Here is a 21,514-nt window from a genome sequence, read left to right as displayed (position 1 = left end):
GAACCCTGATCTGGTCAGCAACAGACCCTGCTTTCTACCCCCTCCCAGAGTTGACAGTGGTGACAGATGTGTAACTTCTGAGGTGGGTTGGCCAGCTGGGAGAGGTGGAGATCATGGGACTCAGGTCTCATGCGGAATCCCGCCTCCACATCAACTTGTTGTAGATGTGGGTCATCCTCTTGTGGTTGAAAGGTTTTCTGCCAACCATCAAAGGGAGGCTGGTTCAGATGTTCACAGACCACACCACAGCCAGGTTGTAGATGTTATTCTGACAGCCAGGGGTCTCTCAACCAAGTCCATTTACACCTGCCATTGGGACAAATTTGTGGCTTGGTGTTCAGACAATTGCGTTGAGCCACTTCATGTCAATCTGTCTCAGGTGTTACTGTTTGTGTTGTCTTTGGCCATGCAGGGGCCAGCGCTGGGCACTTAAAGGTTCCTTGGCTATCTCAACTTTTTTGAGGTTGCCAGATCAACTTTCCCTGTTTAAGTCGCTCATTGCGACTCTGTTTCCAAAAGGTTTGCAGCACATTTCCGCCTTCCTTTGTTATTATGCTCCAGTGGGGCTTGCTTCTATTGTTCACCTTTCTGATGGGCTCCTCTTCTGAGTCCCTGCCTTGCTCCGCCTCACCCCTCTAAGGAGTAGTAGAGGCTCCATTGTTTGGATCCAAAGAGGGACTTTAGTTTTATATCAATCATTCCAAGGATTACCTACTGGACCAGCAGCTTTTCGTTGATTTGCCGGAGTAAAGAAGGGTAAAGCTGTGCAGAAGAGAACCATCTGTCAATGGATTATACTCTGCATAGGGATCTGCTAAGCACTGGTGAAGAAGCAGCCTCCAGACGGCTTGAGGACTCACTCGACCAGAGCCAAGGCAGTGACTACATTTGCCATGTAACTATGTGGGTGTCGCTTCTGACTGTCATGAAGCACTACTACCTATATGGTCACTGTCAAAACAGACATTTTGTCCCCTCGGTCCTGCAAGACTTTTAATTATCATCATAATTATTATCATTATTATCACTATTATATATATTTTTATAGAGTGCATGGCTTCTCAGCGGAGTGTCCCAGTACTAAGATTCGAAAACCGCTGGTCAAATGAAATTATTCAGAAAGCAAGGTTGAACAGCAAAGTTTTAAGGCCCTTTTTGAAGGAACCTTTATCTTCGATGGCCCTCAGGTGAAGAGGAAGAGCCTTCCAGCTAGAAGTGGCAAGAGCTGAAAAGGGGGAGCCGCCCCATTTCTTCCTTCTTAGTTTATAGCACAGCAGCCAGTTGAACATCGGAGGACCGTAAAGTTCTCATTGGACAGTATTGTGCTAGTCTGTTGGCCAGGTAGCAAGGGCCTGACTTGTAAAAGGCTATGTGGGTCATCACAAGCCCCTTGAACTGTATCCTTTCCTCCGATTGGCGGCCAGTACAATTCCTTTAGGTGTTTACGAATGTGATCGTATTTCCGCAGCCCTAAAAGAAGCTGGGCTGCCACATTCTGTACCACTTCTTGGTTAAGTCAGTTTACAGCCCCACCATCCGGAAGGTTATTGCTGTGGCATCTAATCTAACGTAAGGAATGTAAAGTTAGAAGTCTCTTCAAGAAGAACAAGTTATTTACCTTTGAAAAAGCCTTTTCTGATAGTATTTAACTGTAGATTCCTTACCAACTCTCTGTTCCTCCATGCTCTGCATTCCGCACTTTCTCATATGGAATGTTCTCTTCTATCCACCACACTAATGACAAATATTCTGACTTCCCTTTGCGTCTGTGGACACGGAATGTGTCACAAAAGAAACTGATGTCCGTGCATCAAGGTGGCGCCTATATAGGCACCATGCACATCGCATTCCGTGCAGACTTGGATGTGGGCGCTATTTACCAACGCGCTCACGAGAAAGCGTTACCGAAGGTAAGTAACTTGTTCATTAGCGTTGCTTTCGGGAGCTGGGGGCTTAGCTATTACATGAGGAAACTTCCCTCATTTGTTTCCACTGCATTCATGTGAGGCTGGGTAATCTGTCATCTTGACAAATTTCTGAACTGAAGAAAGTCAGCCAGACTAAAGCAGGGTGATAAAACGTCTTTTTAAAAGTTGAAGTGACAAATTGCCTCTGGCATGAAAATATAATGCTTTTGTGGGAAAGGTGAATGTTCATTTTATAGGACAGCATGACAAAGAGGTAAGAAAGAAAAAGGGGGTGGGTGTACTTGGGGAGGTGCAGAGATTGGTACGGGAAGATAGTATGTTGTTTGGAAAAATAAGGTGGAGGAAAGACACTTCATCAAGAAAGGTTGGTTTTGTCAAACCGGTAAAAAAAATCTTGATCTTAGAAAAGAAAAAAAAAACAACACCGTTGGTTCCACGAAAACATTTTGTCTGAACCCCTTTAAGCTGTTTTTACGCTCTGAGAAAATACAACTATGAAACTGGACTACTGTAAAATCTGTATTTTGAGCTCTAATTAATCGCTGTAGTCCCCGCAGTAAGTCCAAAATCATTTGGTCAAGATAATTAAGGGAATAGCGAAGCTTTGTCATGCTCCCGCCTCCTGCAAAGAACTGCTTGGACTACTCATTAAAGGATACATTCTGTGGCATACACTGTATTCTATGGCCAAGGGAATTCTCAAATCTTGGACCTTCTTAACCATTACATCCCTGGTGGACTTTGCAATTGCCTCATTTTCTACAATTTTGTGTCCCCAGAAGTGAGGAGTGAATGGTCCTTTAGTTATTGCCAAAACTGTTGGACAGTCTGCGGGTTTGGACAAATTTCACAACATAAGGTCTTTTGGAAGGCGAGCAAAATATATTTGTTCTGTTAATCTTTGTGTGATTCTATGATGGGTAAAAGCTTTTCACCTAGTGAAGATGCTGGTTCTTCCTTAAACTTTGTCCTATTTACAAAGTGATGCTTAAGTTAAAACCATTGTGGTTCTGCTGAGCGGTTTGATGGTCTGTGTCCAGCTGGAAATGTATGTAACCTGTATAAGAATATGAAACGTATAGGTGCATCTAGCTTCTGAAAGGGATCATGAGACTAGCCCAAGTCAACATTTGTTACTCTGTTTTACAACATCCTGTACACTCTCATTGGGCTCAGGAGGCCTACATCTTATGTCTTCGCTTGACTCCACCCAACACTCCGGTGCTGGTCACTCCCAAGTTGTCAAACTGCATTTGGAATCCAATCTAAGTTGATAACATCTGCTCCATAGTGGACCCAACATCAACATGATTGACCTAAAGGGGATAGTTCAATGCAGAACAGCCTTCTTGGGCTAACTTTGTGGCAAGTGAGTACAATACTGTTGGACATCTGCGTATTCAAGCTTTATATGAACAAGCAAGGTCACACCCCAGCTCTGCCAGTAGGATGGTGTAACTGTGTACTGTCTCAGTATTCGGCTTTCAGCCCTGTGTCTGGCAGAATCTGCCTTCAACCTGTCATCAGGACCGCCTAAACTTCACTTGAGCAAGAGATGAGCAGATCTTTTCAATCTGCTATGCAGACAAAACATTCTGGGAGATAGGCATTTGAATCCAAGCACAGCTGCAAGTGTACTTTATTCGCCTCCTGGAAGACGCACTTCTTCTGAATTCGCTCACCTTTTCCCGTAGCCATTCCACATTTTTCCGTTATTCGTAAAGTAATTTGTCATTTTGACAGTGGCCTAGTAACCATTATCCAATGGTTCTACTGTGGTAAGACTTGGTTTTGTTCTCATGCTAGATTCATCTGGCAATGGAGTCCCTCTCAGTCCACATAGGCACCTGTCAACTGAGAGTCTGACTGTCCAGAGATTTTCCCCACAATCCTTGAATTTGCAGACATCACTCAACAATAACCGTGTGCATGTATTCTCTACAGATATGAACACTGTGTCTTCTGTGAAAGAAATGTGGTCACCCTGGTATCCTTAACACCTTAAGGTATTTTTTTTTTGTGTGGCCATGGCCTGTCTCAAAGGAAGTGGTGTGAAAGTTGAGTTTAGACTGTACAGCCAAAGTTGGACTTTTCTTAAAAAGAGCACTTTCATAAGAAACAAAAGGCCACATGTACAAAGTTCTAGAATTGCGATTTCCTACTCGCGAGTCTTACCAAATTACAATTAGGAAATCGCAATTCCTGATGTAAGAAAATGTACATCTTTGAAAATAGCGTTTGCTGAATATGCACTGTATGAGGAAGGCCAGCAAACCTTCAGCAGGGCATCAGGCTGATTCCCAGCCTTCAGGAAATGAGCGGTACACTGCTTCTTTTTCAGGATTTACCGCAACAGGGACCTTGCAAGTTTGTGTCAGAGGAGTGTGGCAGCAGCATAGGTGCTCAGTGCTTGAATACTGCAAAGCGGCACACTGCCAGTTGGTTACAAAGCTTCTAAAAAAAATTCAAAATATAAGCACTCAGCTATGAGATTGTTTTCCCCCAGAGAGGATGCAGGCTAGTATACACTTTACCTTGTTTCCAGGATGCACTACGGCGTTTGGGGCCTGTTATACCAGGCTGCTATATTTTCAAGGTCTAACTAACCGGAAACCTTGTGCATTGCCACCAAATTGATTCTGGAGGCTAAACAGTAAGATCTGGGAAGATGTGGGGGAGAGGCTGCACTTTTTCTTTGTGGGCTTCAGCAATCCTTCATCTTTCAGTCAAGTCCTACAAAACATTGTTTGCAGGCATCTAAGGATAATCAGGGTGCCATGTTATCCAAAGGTAATCTCAATCAATTTTCCGTACATACTCATTTCGATATTTGGTACCCTTATTGCATTCGCAGTAATGTTCCCTAATATTCATAATTATAAAACAAATGCACTTAAAGCGGCCCAGTAATGCAAAGTAATTGGACTTAATCTACATGGAGATGCCAGTTTGTATTGCACCTAGGTGCATATATTGAACCCCAATACTACCCAAATATTACTACTTTTTAGGGAACTCAGTAACTGAGTTGATGAAGTATCTGTCAGACTTTGGGTGAGGGGGATTTTTTACGGTACACTAAGGCTAAAAATGAAAAATATTGCATAACCTTAGGCTAAAAAGAGAAAGGTGCAGGAAAGTATGCATGGTCTCTTCCCTCCATGCTGCTTTTTGTATGATATAAAATAATTTGTGCAGGCCTGTAAGCCCTGGAGCTGACAGGGCTCTTTTTCACAAATGTCAACTGAAGGCTCTTTCACCCTTCGCTATTGTGCATATTCTGGTGGATACTTCTGCATGAATATACCTCTCTTCTATAATTCTCTTCAGTCAATAGACTAAATACAGTAAAGTTGAAATAGCTTTGTGTGCAAAAAACAATGGACTCTAATGTGGCCTCAAGTAATTACCAGTGGCTGAGATTAATTGAAGAATCCCACTCCTCACTTTTTTGTTCACTTGTAATGCATGTAAAGGCCACCATCAAGAAATAAAAGGCAGGGCTCTTCATGATGTGTGCCACGAATAATGAAGAGTTCATCCTCACTCCAGGTCCCAATCAATTTCACCATCTACATGTAAGTCTTTGTAGTGGGCAACTTCTAAAAACAAGTCCTGCAAGAAGCACCTCAAAAACAAATTCTTTGCCTCTCAACTTTGATCCTGATCGATGGGGCTGATCTCCCAGTCAGGAGCATCATTCTCTTGACCACAGCCTCAAATTTGTCTTCAGACCCTGTTTTGTTGAAAATAAAATATATGCTGGAATCTGGTCCGGGCCAGAGCCCATTATTCCTTTACTAGAGTTTCTTGCTCATGGCTCTAACCCTTCTCAAATCATGGCTTCACCCAGCCTATACTTGCCATCTTCCACTTTACTATGGTGCTTCTGTGAGCAGTGCTGAATGCAGTTGTCTGCTGCCATTTGCTCTGATGTTGGCGCCAGTGCCAGATTCTTGTGTACCTGGGTGTTGTATGTGGGCCCTGGATGTTCTCATAGCTTACCAACAATTGTTGATGTTGTGTAGAAGGATGTTGAAATTGGATATGGAGATGGTAGGGTGAGAGATGAGTTCAAACATTAGAAATCATTGATAGATCTGAAGGGTTGGTCTTCTCTTTTGTGTTGAATTTGGTTTCATGTTAGGATGCCAAGTAGGGACATGTGAAAGGTAAAGTAATTGGCCCAGTCTAGGGGTGTGTGTGTTTTGCATTGGATTGTTGATGATGTTGAGACATCAAAGTCGAGGATGACGCCTTTGGAGTGTGCTGGTTCTAGGACATGCTGTACCATATTGAGTGTATGGATCTGGTTGAAGAGTTTTTATTTTTTTAGGTTTTGGTGTTTGGGGGTTGAAGTTACTCATGAATGTGGTGTGGGCTTGTCGGGTGGATGATGTGTCGAGGAGATCGGAGAAGTCCTCAATTAAGTCAGATCAGACTCCAGCAATCCGGGTAGCATTTGCTTGTGCCACTGTGTTTAGGCCCTGAAGCAGGGGTCTTGGATACGGTCTCACAGGATTTTGTTGGTTGTACATCACCAAGTGGGCTCTCAGAACATGCTAGCGGACATTCTCAGTAGGCATCATCTTGCTAAAGATGAGTAGCGTCTTCACCCGGAGGTCGTCTAGTCTTTCTTTGTCTTCTGTGGCACCCATCCAGTGGACCTATTTACCAATATTCTGGGCTCCCCAGTTTCTGCTAAGATACGCTGTGGGAGATTCTTTCTGGCTGAGATGGGATGTTCAGCTCCTCTTCACCTTTCTGCCCATCGCTATGATTCCTTGAGGAAGCTGCACCTGGTCTAGCCATGGAAACTGTTGTATTTGGAGCTGCTCTACCTAGCCTTTTGTTCTCCTCTGCTTCTTCTCAGGCTGGACCTCCTCTGCAACTGACCCTCCGGTGCATCTACCTTCATAGGGATTGAACCAAACAACCTGAGTCCTTTAGACCTGCTGTCACAAATCATTTGAGAATCCACAAATCCATATTGGACCAAGAGATTTTTCTCCTACTACCAGATTCCTTCATTTGCAATTTTTGTTTAATCCATACTTATCTCAAAACTAAATACACAAATATACTTGGATCTCAAATGTGAAAATAAATTTTAAACAATAATATTTACAATAACAAAGTCTTATCCGTAAGGAATTGTAATAAGAAACCCTTGTTATGACGAATACCAAATTTATAGACCGATTTAGCACATTCAATTTTGTAGCTCAGTTGCCATGCTGTATCCTTATTGACCCTAAACGTACTTTTAAAAACATTTTAAACTTCGGAATGTATTTTCATAATACCACAAATGCATCACCAGTTGGCCCTGGCAGCTTCACCCCACCCTGATTGGTTACTAATATGTGAAGCCTTTTCTTTAGTTCTGACAAATTTCCCATGGAAAGTTAACATTTGGTGTAACACTTTTGGGCTCAATGTGGTAAATTAAACTTTAGGGAAGTTCTGTCACATAGCGCCAAAGTTGTTAAAGATATAAAAAATACAATTCCTACGAAGAGTGTGATGTATACCCAGAAAACCAGAGTAGTTGTTGCAGACTCTGTAAAATGTATACAAAGATATCTAGTAAACTGTCATTGAGGTTGACTTTTTTCCACATCTTATTATGTGGTGAATAGTCTATATGACCTGATGTACACCAGGAAACCTTTAATCACAATACAGTTTACATTTCCCTAGGTTTATAGTTGGCAGGAGTAATACAAATTGTGCTTGTGTGGCAGCAAACTTTAACATACAAAATATTACTTTTCCTCAGAGATGTCCCAAATCGTTTCACATTTCCATGTCCATATTGTCTTGAAAAAAACTTTGATCAAGATGGACTAGTGGAACACTGCAAAAAGTACCACAGCTTGGATTCGAGACACGTGGTAAGCTGTATTTTAATTTGTGTTACTCCTCTCTCTAATTTGTCTTTAATTCTGAATGGTCGTTTATTATAGTTACCTAATGCTTTTCAGCCTGATTGCAATGACTTTCTTAAAGTATAGGACTACGTGCATTCTGATTTTTTAGTTCCAGAAATGAGATACTGGTCTTTTATTTGGGTTATAGAAATTTAGCAAAAGAGCGTGTTTGCTTGTTTTGAACTCAATTTCCAGTGTCCATGAGATTAATTTTGGGAAAAGTAGGATTTTTCAGGGTAAGCAAAAAGGAAAGACAGATGCTAAATAAGAAGTGAGGCATATAATTGTAAGCTAACTTTGTTATGATATCTATTGCCTTAATGGTGTGTTTTTTTCTGTTGTGAAACATTTGTGTTTTATATATTGTCCTGCTTCTTAGAACCACTTATTGCCTCATAATTGATAAATAAAAAAAATGTATTTGCAACAAGTCTATGGATTATTTTAAATTTGAAAGGTTGTGTTTTTCTCCATCTAACTTTTATAGCTCACTATTTGGCTCTGGAATTGATTCAAAATTGGTTTATCTATCGCATTGATTTTGTATTGGCATGTATTACCAGCCCAATGCCAATCTAGCATGGCATCATTTAATTGCAACCTGTTGCAAGACATAATGACACGTAGTTCCTACTGTTGTAAAATGTTTTGTGAAATGTTATGCAAAGGTAAATCTAACATAGTAGAAACCATTGATTTGAATCAACTTAAACTTTTTATGTTAGAGCCCACACTTGATGGTAATGTGATATTTTTCCCTCATGTACTCTGTTGCATTGTTATTGATAATGCAATAGCTGCATAATAGATTCTTCTAAAACCAATATGAAACCAGTATGCTTGTCAGAGGTGGTTTCTAGATGTGTCCAATGCTGTACGGGAATGTTGTTTAATTCATAATATCTCTATAAAATGTTCAAAATATTGCATCTACCCCATGTATGTGTTTACTTTGCCTTGTGCTGTAGCAAAAAACATAAAAGACTGCCTTCGGTGTAAATGTATTAAACCTACTTTACAATGACCTGCACTCTGAGTCAGTACATGCATTGGTGTAAGGCCGCACTTGACACGCATATTAGGTACTACACCCTCAAATAAAACTATTTACCAAAATGAATTACATTTTAACCAATGTAGAGCTGTTTTTCCAGCAGTTTGATTTTTTAAATTGTTTTATTTGAGATATTAATTATGAAAGTAACACCTTTTAGATTACTTTACGGCTAGCATTTGTTTGAACTTTAGAATATCATTTATGTTTTTCTTCATATTTGGCATAGGTTACTTTTAAACATAGTTTTGGTAGAGGAATATCTCAAAGGCCATTTGCAAATGTCTCTAATGAATTATCACTCTCAACTTGCTTTGGCTTCACCTTGCCAAAAAATTAATTATTTCAGGGCAAATATGTTTGCTATAGTCTGAAATGTCTGAACTAGTGGATAATAAATGATTTGTTTCTTTTCACACGTAATTATCTGTTGTTTTTAATTACCAAAACAATAATTTGTTTCCTTTGTTAGGTATGCCCCATATGTGCCTCAATGCCATGGGGCGATCCCAACTATAGGAGTGGAAACTTTATGGAGCATATTCGTCGACGACACAAATTTTCCTATGACACATTTGTGGTATGTTAAAAGTTTACATTATTCGTGCTTCTATTTGTAGAGGAGTTTGTAATATTGGCCTTGGTCAGAAAGACCTAGATGATTAAAAGTATGTATGAATATAAACCTCAGTGAAAAGTAATCGCACCTACCACTGCAGACACTTTTGGCACAACATTTAGCCATTAGAAACCATAAAATGATACACTACAATGTAAAGGGCATATCAATGAGAGGCCACACACTGCTTGTCTGGAGTTTGAGTAAAGGCAACACTTTTAACAATTTTTGGTTGACAGCCTATCTCGGGTTGTATATTCTCTCATGATTATTTCCCTTGTACTCAAATTCAGCAGCTCCCACCAGCAGAGAAAGGGCTGGTCTCGATGAATGCCTTTGCACCTGGTGCAATTCAGTAAGAAACATGTCACACTCCCTTTCCAGGTTAAATTAACGTGAAACATCATACCTAGTGACGGCGATATCTGCACTTTCTTCACTGATGACGGCTATTTAATCCAGGTGCAACAAGCAGAAAGGGGCCTGGAGGATAGACCACAAGGCAACTCAAATGTAGGAAGTCCTTAAAAGCATTGTTGATGGCTACAGTAAACTAGTTTACAAATAAAACTGGATCGGTAACTAGTGCGGTGACGTTATAGGAGTTTTGTATAATTTGGTTGGTTATGAGTGGTCATCTTATATAGCCACTAAGCTGGGTAAGGCTTAAGGAAGCAAATATAAATGCAAGTCCTTTCTTAAGCGATAAGAGATGTTGAGAGACAAGCACACAGGAGTTTACAGGGTTTAATACTGCATCACTGCATGCAAAGAGATGAGTATAAACAGTTCCTGCCCAGTGAAGAGTGCTCAGAGTATCTGAATATGCAAAAATAACGATATCAAGTGTGCAATAAGGCAGACAGCTGACTGATGTGGTTTAGAAAGCAAGAGGAGGACTTCAGGCATATATTCAGGCAACAGGTAACTAATATGCTTTGTTACAGTTAAAAAAAAAAAAAAAATACGGTCCCGAAAGTGAAAGGAGGACCGCGCTGCAAGCATTGGGATCTCTTGTCTTTATGGGGCCATGTGTTTAAACACATGGCCCCATAAAGATAAGAAAACATTTACGACGGGAGGAAAGCAGGCGAGCCCGTCCAAGTGGGCCGTCTGAAAAAGCAAAAGGGAGGCAACATGGTAAGCTCTTTTCCAATGGCTGGCCACCGTTTAACATAAACGGTGATGCCAGCCAAAGGAAAAGAGGGGCGGGGCTTAAAGCCCTTTACCGAAACTCCTCAATCATTAAATCTCGCCGAGCGAGCTGTGCATGTGCGCAGCCACGCTAGCCGAGACCTAAAAAAAAAAAAATATATATATATATATATATATATATATATATATATATATATATATATATATATATATATATATATATATATATATATATTGGGTTAAGACTAACTTTTGACACTGATGACCTACTTAAACTTGTATCAGACTTCCAGGTGTTGTGGGTAGAGCATAAACTTCAGCTAGAGAAGGAAATTACAGCGAATGAAGGTAAAACTGCATACCTTCAGATAAAGTCAGGTGAGGCATCCAGTCCTAATGGCCTCCTGATAGATTTTCACAAAAAGGTTGCTAGCGCAGATCTGTTACCTATGCTTAACATGCACATGGCATCCATTGAGGAAGGTGTGCCGCTTTTAGACCTAAGGACTCGCCCTAGAGGGGGAGGCTATGGCGAATCTCGCCTGCACGTAACCTCAGGTGACCACTGCCCCGCCCCTCATTGGGAAGTCGTTGACCGTTGATGCGGATCTCTGGCTGTGCGAGGCTCTCGGAGACTGTGCGTGGCTGCTTGCCGATGCTGCTCTTCGTTTTGTTTTTGGAGGTAGCGCACCGCGGCTGTGACTGCTCCGCGTGCGCTTGGTCTGCTTCCGGCTCTGGGCGCTTGCTGCATTCCGGCCGCATGCTGGGTCTTGCTGGAAGTGGATCAAGCAGCGTTAGGAGCTGCATTCAGGAATCCGCTGCTGGGAGGGAAGTAAGGCGCAAGACTTCAAAAGAAGAGCCAGGCCTCATCAGTTACAGCCGGTAAGCGCGCTGTGAGTAAAAGGCTGCATCTTAACTAAGAAGGAACTTGTAAAATTGAGGGAGTTGGATTTTTCGCGTTTCCCTTATTTTTTTTTTTTTTTCAAGTATGACTGAATTTCGCTTTCACTGAAAAAGCTATTTGCGTAAAACATAAAAGAATAAAATAAGCAGAGGAGTCAAACTTTTTGGGGAATTAGGCTGCGCAGGGCTGTGGTGGGCTTAGCAGTAGAAACAAATCTTGACCAGGATGGGAAAACATCTAAAAAGGACTAATGTACTGGCTCAACCGGATTCATATAAGGCGCCGAAGTCTAAAATACGTACTACACAGCTGAAGATTGCTTCTGCGACGGCAAGTGCTGAGCACGCGCAGAAAGCTTGCCGAGGGTCAGTCCCAATTACTAGTCCCATTAGTTCTGAAGGCAATGTCTTGGAGCACGGTGTGGGAAGTCGAGAGGCTATTAGCCAGGAGAGGGCGAAAAGATCCAGTCAGAGGGGAATACATTTAAGTTCAGAGGTATTCGAACGAGGCAGCGCATCATCTGGCTTGGCAACGTTGGGAGAAAGTCTGATTAATAGCTCACTGATGGTGAATCAAGATGAAACAGCGAATCATGAGATTATTCAGGAAAATCCTTCCAGTACGGCTAGGATTAGTGGATCCATTTAGGTCTCAGCTCTTGGAGACCGGGACAAGCTTCCAGTGTGATATAAAAGCTATGCTCAACCTCATTCTTGATGAGATAAGAGAGATAAAAGCCACTCAAGCGACCGAGATAGCAGCACTTAATGCACGTCTATCAATAATTGAATAAGTAGTTGGATCTTACCCGGCAAGACTCCAGGAGACTGAATCAAGAATCTCTCTCCAGGAAGATCAGGTGACCTTGATGCAGCAGCAAATCTCAATAGATAAAAAAGCAGAAAAACTTGCTGGAAACCAAGCTAGAAGAACTGGAGAACCATTCTCGACGTTCAAATCAGCGGCGAGTTGGGGTCCCTGAAGGGTGCAATGGATCACAAACACTCCAGTGGGTCGAATCTTTTATCAAAGAGAATGTTCTTCCAGAGTTTTCAGGTGACCTTAACATTACACGTGCATACAGAGTTCCAGCGCAGCCATTCTCCAACTCAAAACAGCCTAGAACAATCTTAGTTGACTTCGCGGACTATCGACTGAAGGAGCAGATTCTGACCAGAGCGATTCAGAAGAAGCAATTTTCCTCTCGGGAAGTCCCCAGTTGTCGCATCTTTTAGGACATGAGTGCAGCAGCAGCGCGTCGTCGGAAGGAGTTTGTTAAGCTTTTTTACTTGTTTAAGGAACAGGGAGCTCAAGCGGCTTTTGCTCAACAATCAAAACTACGAATTTTGGTTCAAGGCAAATTTTATATGTTTACAAGTCTTGATGAAGCCCAGAAACTTTTGCAGAAAAATACTACGGAAAAGTAAAGAGAGTGGACTGTCCGGCATGATGGACACTGATTCTTACGTTGTTGTCTCTTCTTTTTTTCGCTTTCTTTTTCTCGCTCTTTTTCCCTCATGGGGTAGGATAGTAGGTCACAATAGGGTGCAACAACATTGCACCTGACATGGGGGTTCACAGGGAGGGCAGGCAGGGGGTAAGGCGGGCTAGTCCCCATTTGCCAGGAGTAGGAAGGGTCACAGGCAAGGGGTGAGGGATGGGGCGGAGGTTTGGCACAGGGAAGCGGGTGTTGGGAGGTAATTGTAAAAAAGAGAGCAGAATTAGAGAAGTTACCTCACTTATTAATGCAAATATCAGAGTAATGTGGAAAGGAGAAACAAAGGGCCACAATGGTATAGCTTTAGTGTTTTTTTTTTTTTTTTTTTTTTTTAACGTAAGATGGATTCTAATCTAAGAATAATATCGATAACTGTTAATGGGATAACTAATGGGATATCTAATAAGAGAAAATATAGTGGGCTGATTAGATGGCTTACTTCTTTTTCTCCAGGAGACTCATCTGAAAACTAATACGCTCAAACTCCATATACCTAAATACTATTCTTGAGCCTTCTCTGCCTCAGCAGGGCTTGCAGTTAGGGGGGATTGCTATTTATTTTGGACAAGGAACTAATTGTGAGATATATCAAGTAACCAGAGACCCGCAAGAGAGGTGGATTTGGGTTACTGCCAGGGTAAATAGGGCACTGTTTAATTGTGTAAACTACTATGCACCAATCAATGATGATCCAACAGGCCTTATAAAGATCAATGAGCTGGTTAGAGGCCAAGAAAGCCCGATAGTGTTAGGCGGAGATTTCAATTTCATTCAACATCTGAAAAAAGATACCTCTAATAAACGGAAAAAACCAAGGACAAAAGGGATTTTATGCGCTATGAAAAAGGATTCTTTTTATTGATCCATGGCGGGAGCTACATTCAGGCGATATACAGTTTACTTGTTACTCCCAGCGGTTTAGGACAGCTTCTCGTATAGATTTTTTTTTTGATCCCTCGTTATATTAATTGTGCTAATGCTGAAATTAGAGCCAACTCCTTTTCAGATCACTCTTTGCTCATTATTGAGATAAGAATAGAGGTGGAGAGGAGGGAGAAATCCAGGTGGCAGATGGATCGGCTCCTCCTGTCGAACCCTAAAGGGGTAGAAGAGATGAAAGAATGGATCAAGACATTCTTTCAGGAAAATAACGGCACGGCGACTCCTTTCTCAATATGGGAGGCGTTTAAGGTTACAGTAAGGGGCCAGATGATGGCCTTTTTGGCATCGCAAGCTAAGATGCGGAGGAACCAAATAATTAAACTACAACAAGCTGTGGATCTAGCCTTGTTGCAGAGGGGAGCATTGGAGCAACAGCTAATTAGAAGAAAACAGGAGTTAAGGGAATTCTTTATTCTTGAAGAAATAGCCAGATCTAGGGCATATCAGCAACGCGTATACGAGGAGAGTAAGTTAGTGGGAAAACTCCTTGCCTGGTCCAGCAAAGCCAAGCAGGAGTCTAGGATAATTTCAGAATTGATAGAACCAGAGTCAGGGGCATTGATTATTGATAAGGAAAATAATTGCACAAACATTTCTGAATCATTATCGCAAGCTTTATGCAACTAAGTTTATGGTTTCTAACGAGGCGATATCTCAATATGTGGGTGACATTAATCTTCCGCTTATGACTGTGGATCAGGGAGTTGAAATAAGCGCTGAAATGACCCCAAGCGAAATCAAGGGTGCCCTTGCATCAATGTCGGGTGGCAAGGCTTCAGGAAATGAAGGCTTACCCCCAGAGTTTTATAAGGCATTTTCAGAAGAGTTAACACCTTTTTTATTGGAGCTATTTAACTTCATAGGAGTGGGAGGAGAAGTTCCATCTATCTTTAAGGAGTCCACGATAATACGTTTTGTTAAAGATAAGTGCCCAAGAAACATTAATTCGTACAGACCAATTAGTTTGTTGATTGTTGATTATAAATTTTTAATGAAGATCTGGGCAAATTGTTTCTCCCCAATAGCTCAGAAGATTATTCATAAAGATCAGACAGGGTTTTTTCTCAGGCAGATATATGTCATCCAACACTGGGTTCCTAGTCCAAGTGCTTAATTTTTTTAATTCGAACAAACTACCTGTCCTGATAATGACAGCTGATGCCGAAAAAGCATTTGACCTAGTTAATTGGGAAGCCTTTTTGCAGTTCTTACAAAGGTTGGATTCCCAATGCAAATAACACAAATGTTGGCAAATTCATATCACGGGGCTCAGACCCTAGTTATTGTAAATTTGTAGTTAGCAGGAAGAATGGATATGAGGCGAGGAACCCTTCAGGGATGTCCTCTATCTCCTTCTTTATTCGCATTTTTTATAGAACCTCTTGCTGCAAAAATTAGGGCTAATTTTCCGACTCAAGCGCCATTGGAAGGAATACCCAAATTAAAACCAGTGGCGGCTGGTGATTTTTCAAAGTAGTGAGGCGTAAAAGTCAGGGATGAGTTTTACTTAACAAGTGAAGCGAGCAAGCTCGACTATATGTTAATGGAGCTTATATAGCGCACGGTTACCCTGGGGTGTCCTGGCGCTGCGCATGCCTGTTAGGAACCAGTGAGCTGGACAAATTACTGAGTGAAGAGCCACGTTTTTAGCCCTCTTCTGGGGAATCTCTTAGGTAAAGTGGGAGCCCATTCCATGCCTTGGAGGCGCATGCGATGAAGCTTCTACCTCCCCAACTGGCCTTTTTAATCACCGGCATTACAACTAGTTTGACTCCCTTGGACCAAAGATTTCTGGTGGGCACATACCATTTAAGTTTCTGCCTCAAATGGCTAGGGCCAATTCCGTTGAGGGCTTTAAAGGTCATACAAATGGCCTTAAAACAAACTCTTAACCTCACAGGAAGCCAGTGAAGTTAAGCCAGCTCTTTCTTTACCCAGACAAATGTAGGAGTGCCTGTAATTAATCGTACTGCCGTATTTTGGGCGATTTGGAGTCTGTTGATGTGCCTCTTTTGAGTGTTTAGCAGAAGACTATTGCAGAAGTCAATCCTTGCCATGATCAGTGCAGTGATCACTGTCCTTAGACTATTTGTCAGTAGAAAGAATTGTATTGTCCTTATTATCTTGAGGATAAGGAAGCAGGCTGAAACCACCATGCTTACATGATCGCCATATTAGAACCTGTTGTCCATAATCACCCCAAGGTTTTTTGCTTTCCTAGTGGGTGATGGGCACAGGCCTAGCTCGTCAGGCCACCAATCTGGCGCCCATACATTGGGATTGTTTCCAAATATAAGGACCTCTGTTTTCCCAGAGTTTAATTTTAGGCAGTTAGCCGATATCCATCCGGAGATGGCCCTCATGCAGTTATGAAAGCGCGCTCCAGTTTACTTCTCCTGACCACGTGCGATCGAAAGCACAATTTGAGTGTCTGCATATGAACTTATTTGAAAGCCATGTGATCTAATCAGGGTTGCCAAGGAGATTACATAAATATTAAATAGCGTTGGGCTTAATGATGAACCCTGAGGTACACCACAGGGAAGGGTAAATGGTTTTGACCTATGGTTGTCCAGGTCCACCGTTTGTAAGCGTTCTGACAGGAATGAGCGCAATAAGTTCCAGGCCGCTCCTTGAACCCCAATTTCTGACAGTCGGCCCATCAAGACCTCGTGATGGACCGTGTCAAAGGCCGCGGACAGGACCAACAGAACCAGAATGGCTGTTCCTCCTTTGTCCAGCGCCTCACTAGAGTGAGGGGAATTAAGTGGGTTTCTCCCTGTGAGACATTTGTTGCAATATGTTCAGCAGTTACTCTATTGTGCACCTGTGCAGTGCCACAACTATGGTTTTGAATTATCATGTTTAGATTTTTTTTTTCTGCATTATTAACTTGCTTTCATGCAGGACATCTTGAAGACACTTCTTTTTGTTTAGAAAGTACTGAGCTCTGGTTTAACATAAAAACTGGCGAGGGTTATTTTAAAAGCAAACAAGGCTAATATTATCACCACTCTATTTGCTTTGTCCTGTTTGCACTCCAGCAAACTTAACTATATCACAACCCCTCTGAACAGGAACACCAGCAACAAAGACATTTGGCCTAGGCTTTCTTTGGCCTTGTCAGAGCATTTCTGCGGTGACATCTCTTTACAAACTGCACATTGCACATGTATCTTCATGAGAAATTCTGCGCTGTAGTTTATGTTCAGGAACAGAACATTCACAGGGCCTACCCACCTACATTAACCTACCATATCTGCATGCACATATATAACCATATATAATATACATATATTCACACTTTTATACTGCGCATTCTTGATCTGAAGGTATTGGAGCACTTTAAAAGAACACATTACATTGAAAGAGGCCTGACTTATTTTTCAAGCACAGGGTTACAAATTGACTTGCCCAGAGTCACCGGATGGTTGAGCTAACACCGAGACTTGAACTTTGCTCTTAGGTTCAAAAGAGGCAGCTGGGAACGCAACGCTAAACCCTGCCACTCAGCCCTAAGTGTGTGCACACTGTCTTAACTGGCAGAACAGCAGCTACCCCTTGATACTGCACATGTTAGTATTACTTTTCTTTTCAGTTGCTGTTCAGCACCCACAGTAGTTGTAAATGTGGGACAGACACCAGCTAGAGCATTCACCTTATTGATTTTATTGGCCCCCTTTACCCAGCACTTCTGTTCCCCGTTTATTCCTCCATTAGGATGGCAATGGGGGAAACGCCGATGTTTGTTTTATTTAAAATATTTTCATTATTGCAGTCATTATTGCTCTAGTCTGTCAAGCAGCATTTCTCTGCAGTGTCTTTGAGATAACCTCTTAAATTAATCTTTTGTGTGTCCCACTCACTTACGCCAGTTTTACAGAGGGACACCAACTTAGCCAAGCCCCTGTTGAACGTACATTTTAGGCTGCTTTTTGGCAGGCTGTATAATTTGCTCTGCACTTCGAATATAGTCTACGTTTATTTTAGTGGACACCTGACCTGTCTGCTGTTCTGTACCGTAAAACTAACTTAGAGCGGCCTCTAACACACCCATCCCCTTTATTCATGGGGTTAATTGAAGTGCCCAGACTGGGATGGATAGATATGTAAACAGCTGGATGGGAGTTGAGATAAACAGATGGACGGACACACGGAAGGAAGAATGGACACAAAGACAGCGTGATCATTTCTTGTAGTGAAGATTGCTATCTATATACGTACAATGCTAAGTTAGCACAACCGCGTTAGATGTTAGAAAGCCATCTTGCCGCTTTTGCTGCTTTTGCACACAACACTGTAGTCACATGTTATTAAGTGAGAAATGCTTACTCGACTTTGCTTCACATGAGAACTGTCTGTTGTTCACATCGCTAACAGTGAGCAGCGACCTTGGTCTGTACATTGTGTAAAGAAACAGTCTGGGTCGCTAGACGGTGCATGTTGTTGGGTTCAGGTTGATCGGCCCACTATTTAGCCATAACATGTACGCAGCTGCAAATGCCTGAAAGTCGGGTGCTTTTAATATTGCAGTGTTGCATGTTTTTCATTACATTCGGAAGAAGAGCTTTCCCAGGAGCAGAGTCTAGCTGATCCTGTGATGTGATCCCACTAAGCCGATCTTTACGGTATGGGGTTCCCCATTCAAGCCTAGAGACCTTTTATTAGTAATAATATTAGTTTATTAGCGAAAGGAAGGTGGCTGATATCCACTGTCATTTTAGCATGATTACTCCTTTCATTTTCTATGGTATTGTAACTATGCTGATGGTTTTGATCTTAATCATTTGTCTGCTAATGTTAGCCAAAGTACTGCATCTTAGGACAGAAGGTTTATAAAATAAACTCTTTAAACTTTACCGTGTCTCTGTTTACTCTGTTGTGGACTGATATGAGAATAATTACGAACAGGTATTTCTGATTCCCACCATTCCTGAGAATACCCTAAGTCGCTTGTTCTGGGTTGTCTATACATTGGGACCGCCGAGATAAAACTCGGATAACGAATGGGACACTGATGCTGGTCGGATAAGGGGTTCTGGGTTCTGAGGTGAGTTTTTGGTACACCACAATTCACTGAGGTCCTGGTTTCCTGTGCATAGTTCTGTGCATAAGCAGAATCCCTGCAACATGGCGCACCTAATGTTTGGTCTATTGATTTGAAACGCCTTAGTAGTGCTTATATTAGTCCACAACACCCTCACTCTGGTTTCCGGTTGACGGGAGTGACGGTTTAACCTACCTGTGTTTCGACTAATAGGTTCACTCAAGTTTGATCATTAAAAAGGTTATTTTTACTGAACTCTAGTGCTACTGTTGATATCGTTGATACTCTTTAGTGTGTCCTAATGGCGGTTGACATAGCCGCGCATAGTCGTGCACCTCTGCGCCGTCATTTGACGACGTATGGGGTGTCAGATGATGGGATGGCAGTTATTTTTGTGGTGAGCGCTGATGCGTCTTACCCGTATGAGTTGTTTTACTCTTGGGTGACTTTTCCGGCGGTGGATGACGATGATACGTTTCACACCTTTACTCCCACACAGCTACCTGCGGTCTATACCCCGTATAAGACACAAGAAATTCCAATCTCTGCCTGGCAGCATACCATTTGGTTTAATTGCGCCCTTCCCCATGCGGTTGCACCGGCAAGAATGGGCCCGTTGTCTATTGCAGGGGCCACATGGCCGGTGCTATCCGGATTTACGCCTCATCCCCGTTATCTCACGGTGGCGGTGGCTAAGTTGCGGGTAGTACACACAGCCCTGATTACAGTTCATAGGGCTTTAGTGCAGTACGTGTCACGCAACGTGCAGGTGGGGGCACCTGCTGTTGCGGGGCAACCAACGGACCACCACGCGGTGGTTATTAGTCCTGTTATGGTTAATTCGGTAATGGGCAAGCGCCCCCAAAATAGGGATGATTTTCCTTATTGTCTTGCTGAGAAATTTGACCAACTGGAGGCGTTTTTTCCGCATACTACTCCTGTGGAGAAACACAGGATACTCACCATTAGTTTGCCGAAAGACTTAGTCCCAGATATGGCTGATTGCACAAACTGGGGTAAGGTCTTTGCCGCGACCTACTCGAAGTGCTTCGGCACTCCGTCTATGTCTGTACTACCCTCCGTCATCAAACGTGTTCAAGAGAATCACGGTGCGAAGGCTTCTGTTGAATTAGGAATGAGGCTTGTCGGAGTGTTCAATGTGGTGGCTTCCATGGTAATGGGCAACCTCAAAGGCGATGCCATGCAGTTCCAAGTACTAAATAAGTTGGATAGCGTGGATGAACTCGACAAGCCCAAGGAGTTTGCAAAAATAATTGCGCAAGTGGGCCGTAGTGCATTGGGTGTTAAACCAGCCGTAATAATTCCTGATATTGTACAGCAAACTAAGGTGAGCTCGTCGACTAAAGACGAACGCCCAACTTTTCCTAAACAAAGTTGGCGAGAAAAGAAACAGGGGAAGCAGCAACAGAAACAGGGGTCTCGTCCTGCCTCGCCCGTGCAGTCGTCCAGCGAACGCACATATGATCTGCGCGATCGATCTCGTATTAAGTCACCTGATAGATTTCAGGTTTCTGAACAACGCTCTCCTCGTTCTTCACAGGAAACATCGGCTTCACAATCCGGTGGCGGAGACCGTGGGAAAGGAAGGGGTGCCCAAAGTCGTGAGCAACCCCGCCAGACTGACGGCAAAGGCAAGCAGGACGAGTCTGCACGTCAACGACCCCAGTTTCAGAAGAAGAAAGTTGCTGCACTAACAGCGAGGTATGCCACAGATGGGCGGACGCAGCTTCAGAACCTGACATGGGCACTAACGCTGCTCGACAGCGCGGCGGAAGTTACAGTAGTGCGACAAGCACTGCGTCCATATCTGGTGGCGACAGCAACTGATACGTTCATAACTGTAGAAACTGCTGACACTAGAGTGGCTCCCCCTGACAGACTATATAACATAGTCCTTTTAATTGAAGGTGGCATACAACGCACGATTAAAGGGATTTTTTGGGATCATCTGACCACTTCATATGATATTCTATTGGCAGAGGCAGATTGGCCCCCGGCTTTTGTTTTAGTTGCTCCTAGAGGGGAGGAGGTAATCCTCCCGTCCTTCATGCACACAGTGCCAAAGGACCAAGCTAAAAAGTTCGCAGAGGAGTGGGCTCTGGTGCTTGCACCTGCGCTGTATCGTAATCAGGTAGGCTCGGATAAATTGTCCCCCAGCCATGAAATTCCGTTGCGGTCCACGCCCCAGCCACAAACCCAATACAAACCCAATATCCCATGCGTCGCGAAGCAAGACCTCACGTCGCGGCTATCCTTGAACAATTGGAATATCAGGGTGTAATTGAAACATGTGTGTCACCAATGAATAATCCTTTATTCACTGTGACGAAGCCTGACGGGTCGTACCGCCTGGTTTTGTATTACCGGCATTTAAACTCTCATTGCCGGACATGCGCAGTACAGAATACCCACA

At 42.7% G+C, this 21,514-nt stretch overlaps 1 protein-coding gene across 1 annotated transcript in view; it reads left to right on the top strand.

Moving 5' to 3' along the window:
• The window catches only part of RNF114 (ring finger protein 114), a 94,945-nt gene that overhangs the window by 40,913 nt on the left and 32,518 nt on the right, over positions 1 to 21,514 (top strand). The window contains exons 4-5 of the mRNA XM_085619156.1: positions 7,711 to 7,825; positions 9,388 to 9,495. Coding sequence (XP_085475282.1) covers positions 7,711 to 7,825; positions 9,388 to 9,495 — 223 coding nt within the window. The remainder of the gene's footprint in view (positions 1 to 7,710; positions 7,826 to 9,387; positions 9,496 to 21,514) is intronic.

The sequence above is a fragment of the Triturus cristatus genome, chromosome 7 (assembly GCF_964204655.1).
Source record: "Triturus cristatus chromosome 7, aTriCri1.1, whole genome shotgun sequence".
Lineage (NCBI taxonomy): Eukaryota > Metazoa > Chordata > Amphibia > Caudata > Salamandridae > Triturus > Triturus cristatus.
This window is presented reverse-complemented; position numbering and strand designations above follow the sequence as displayed.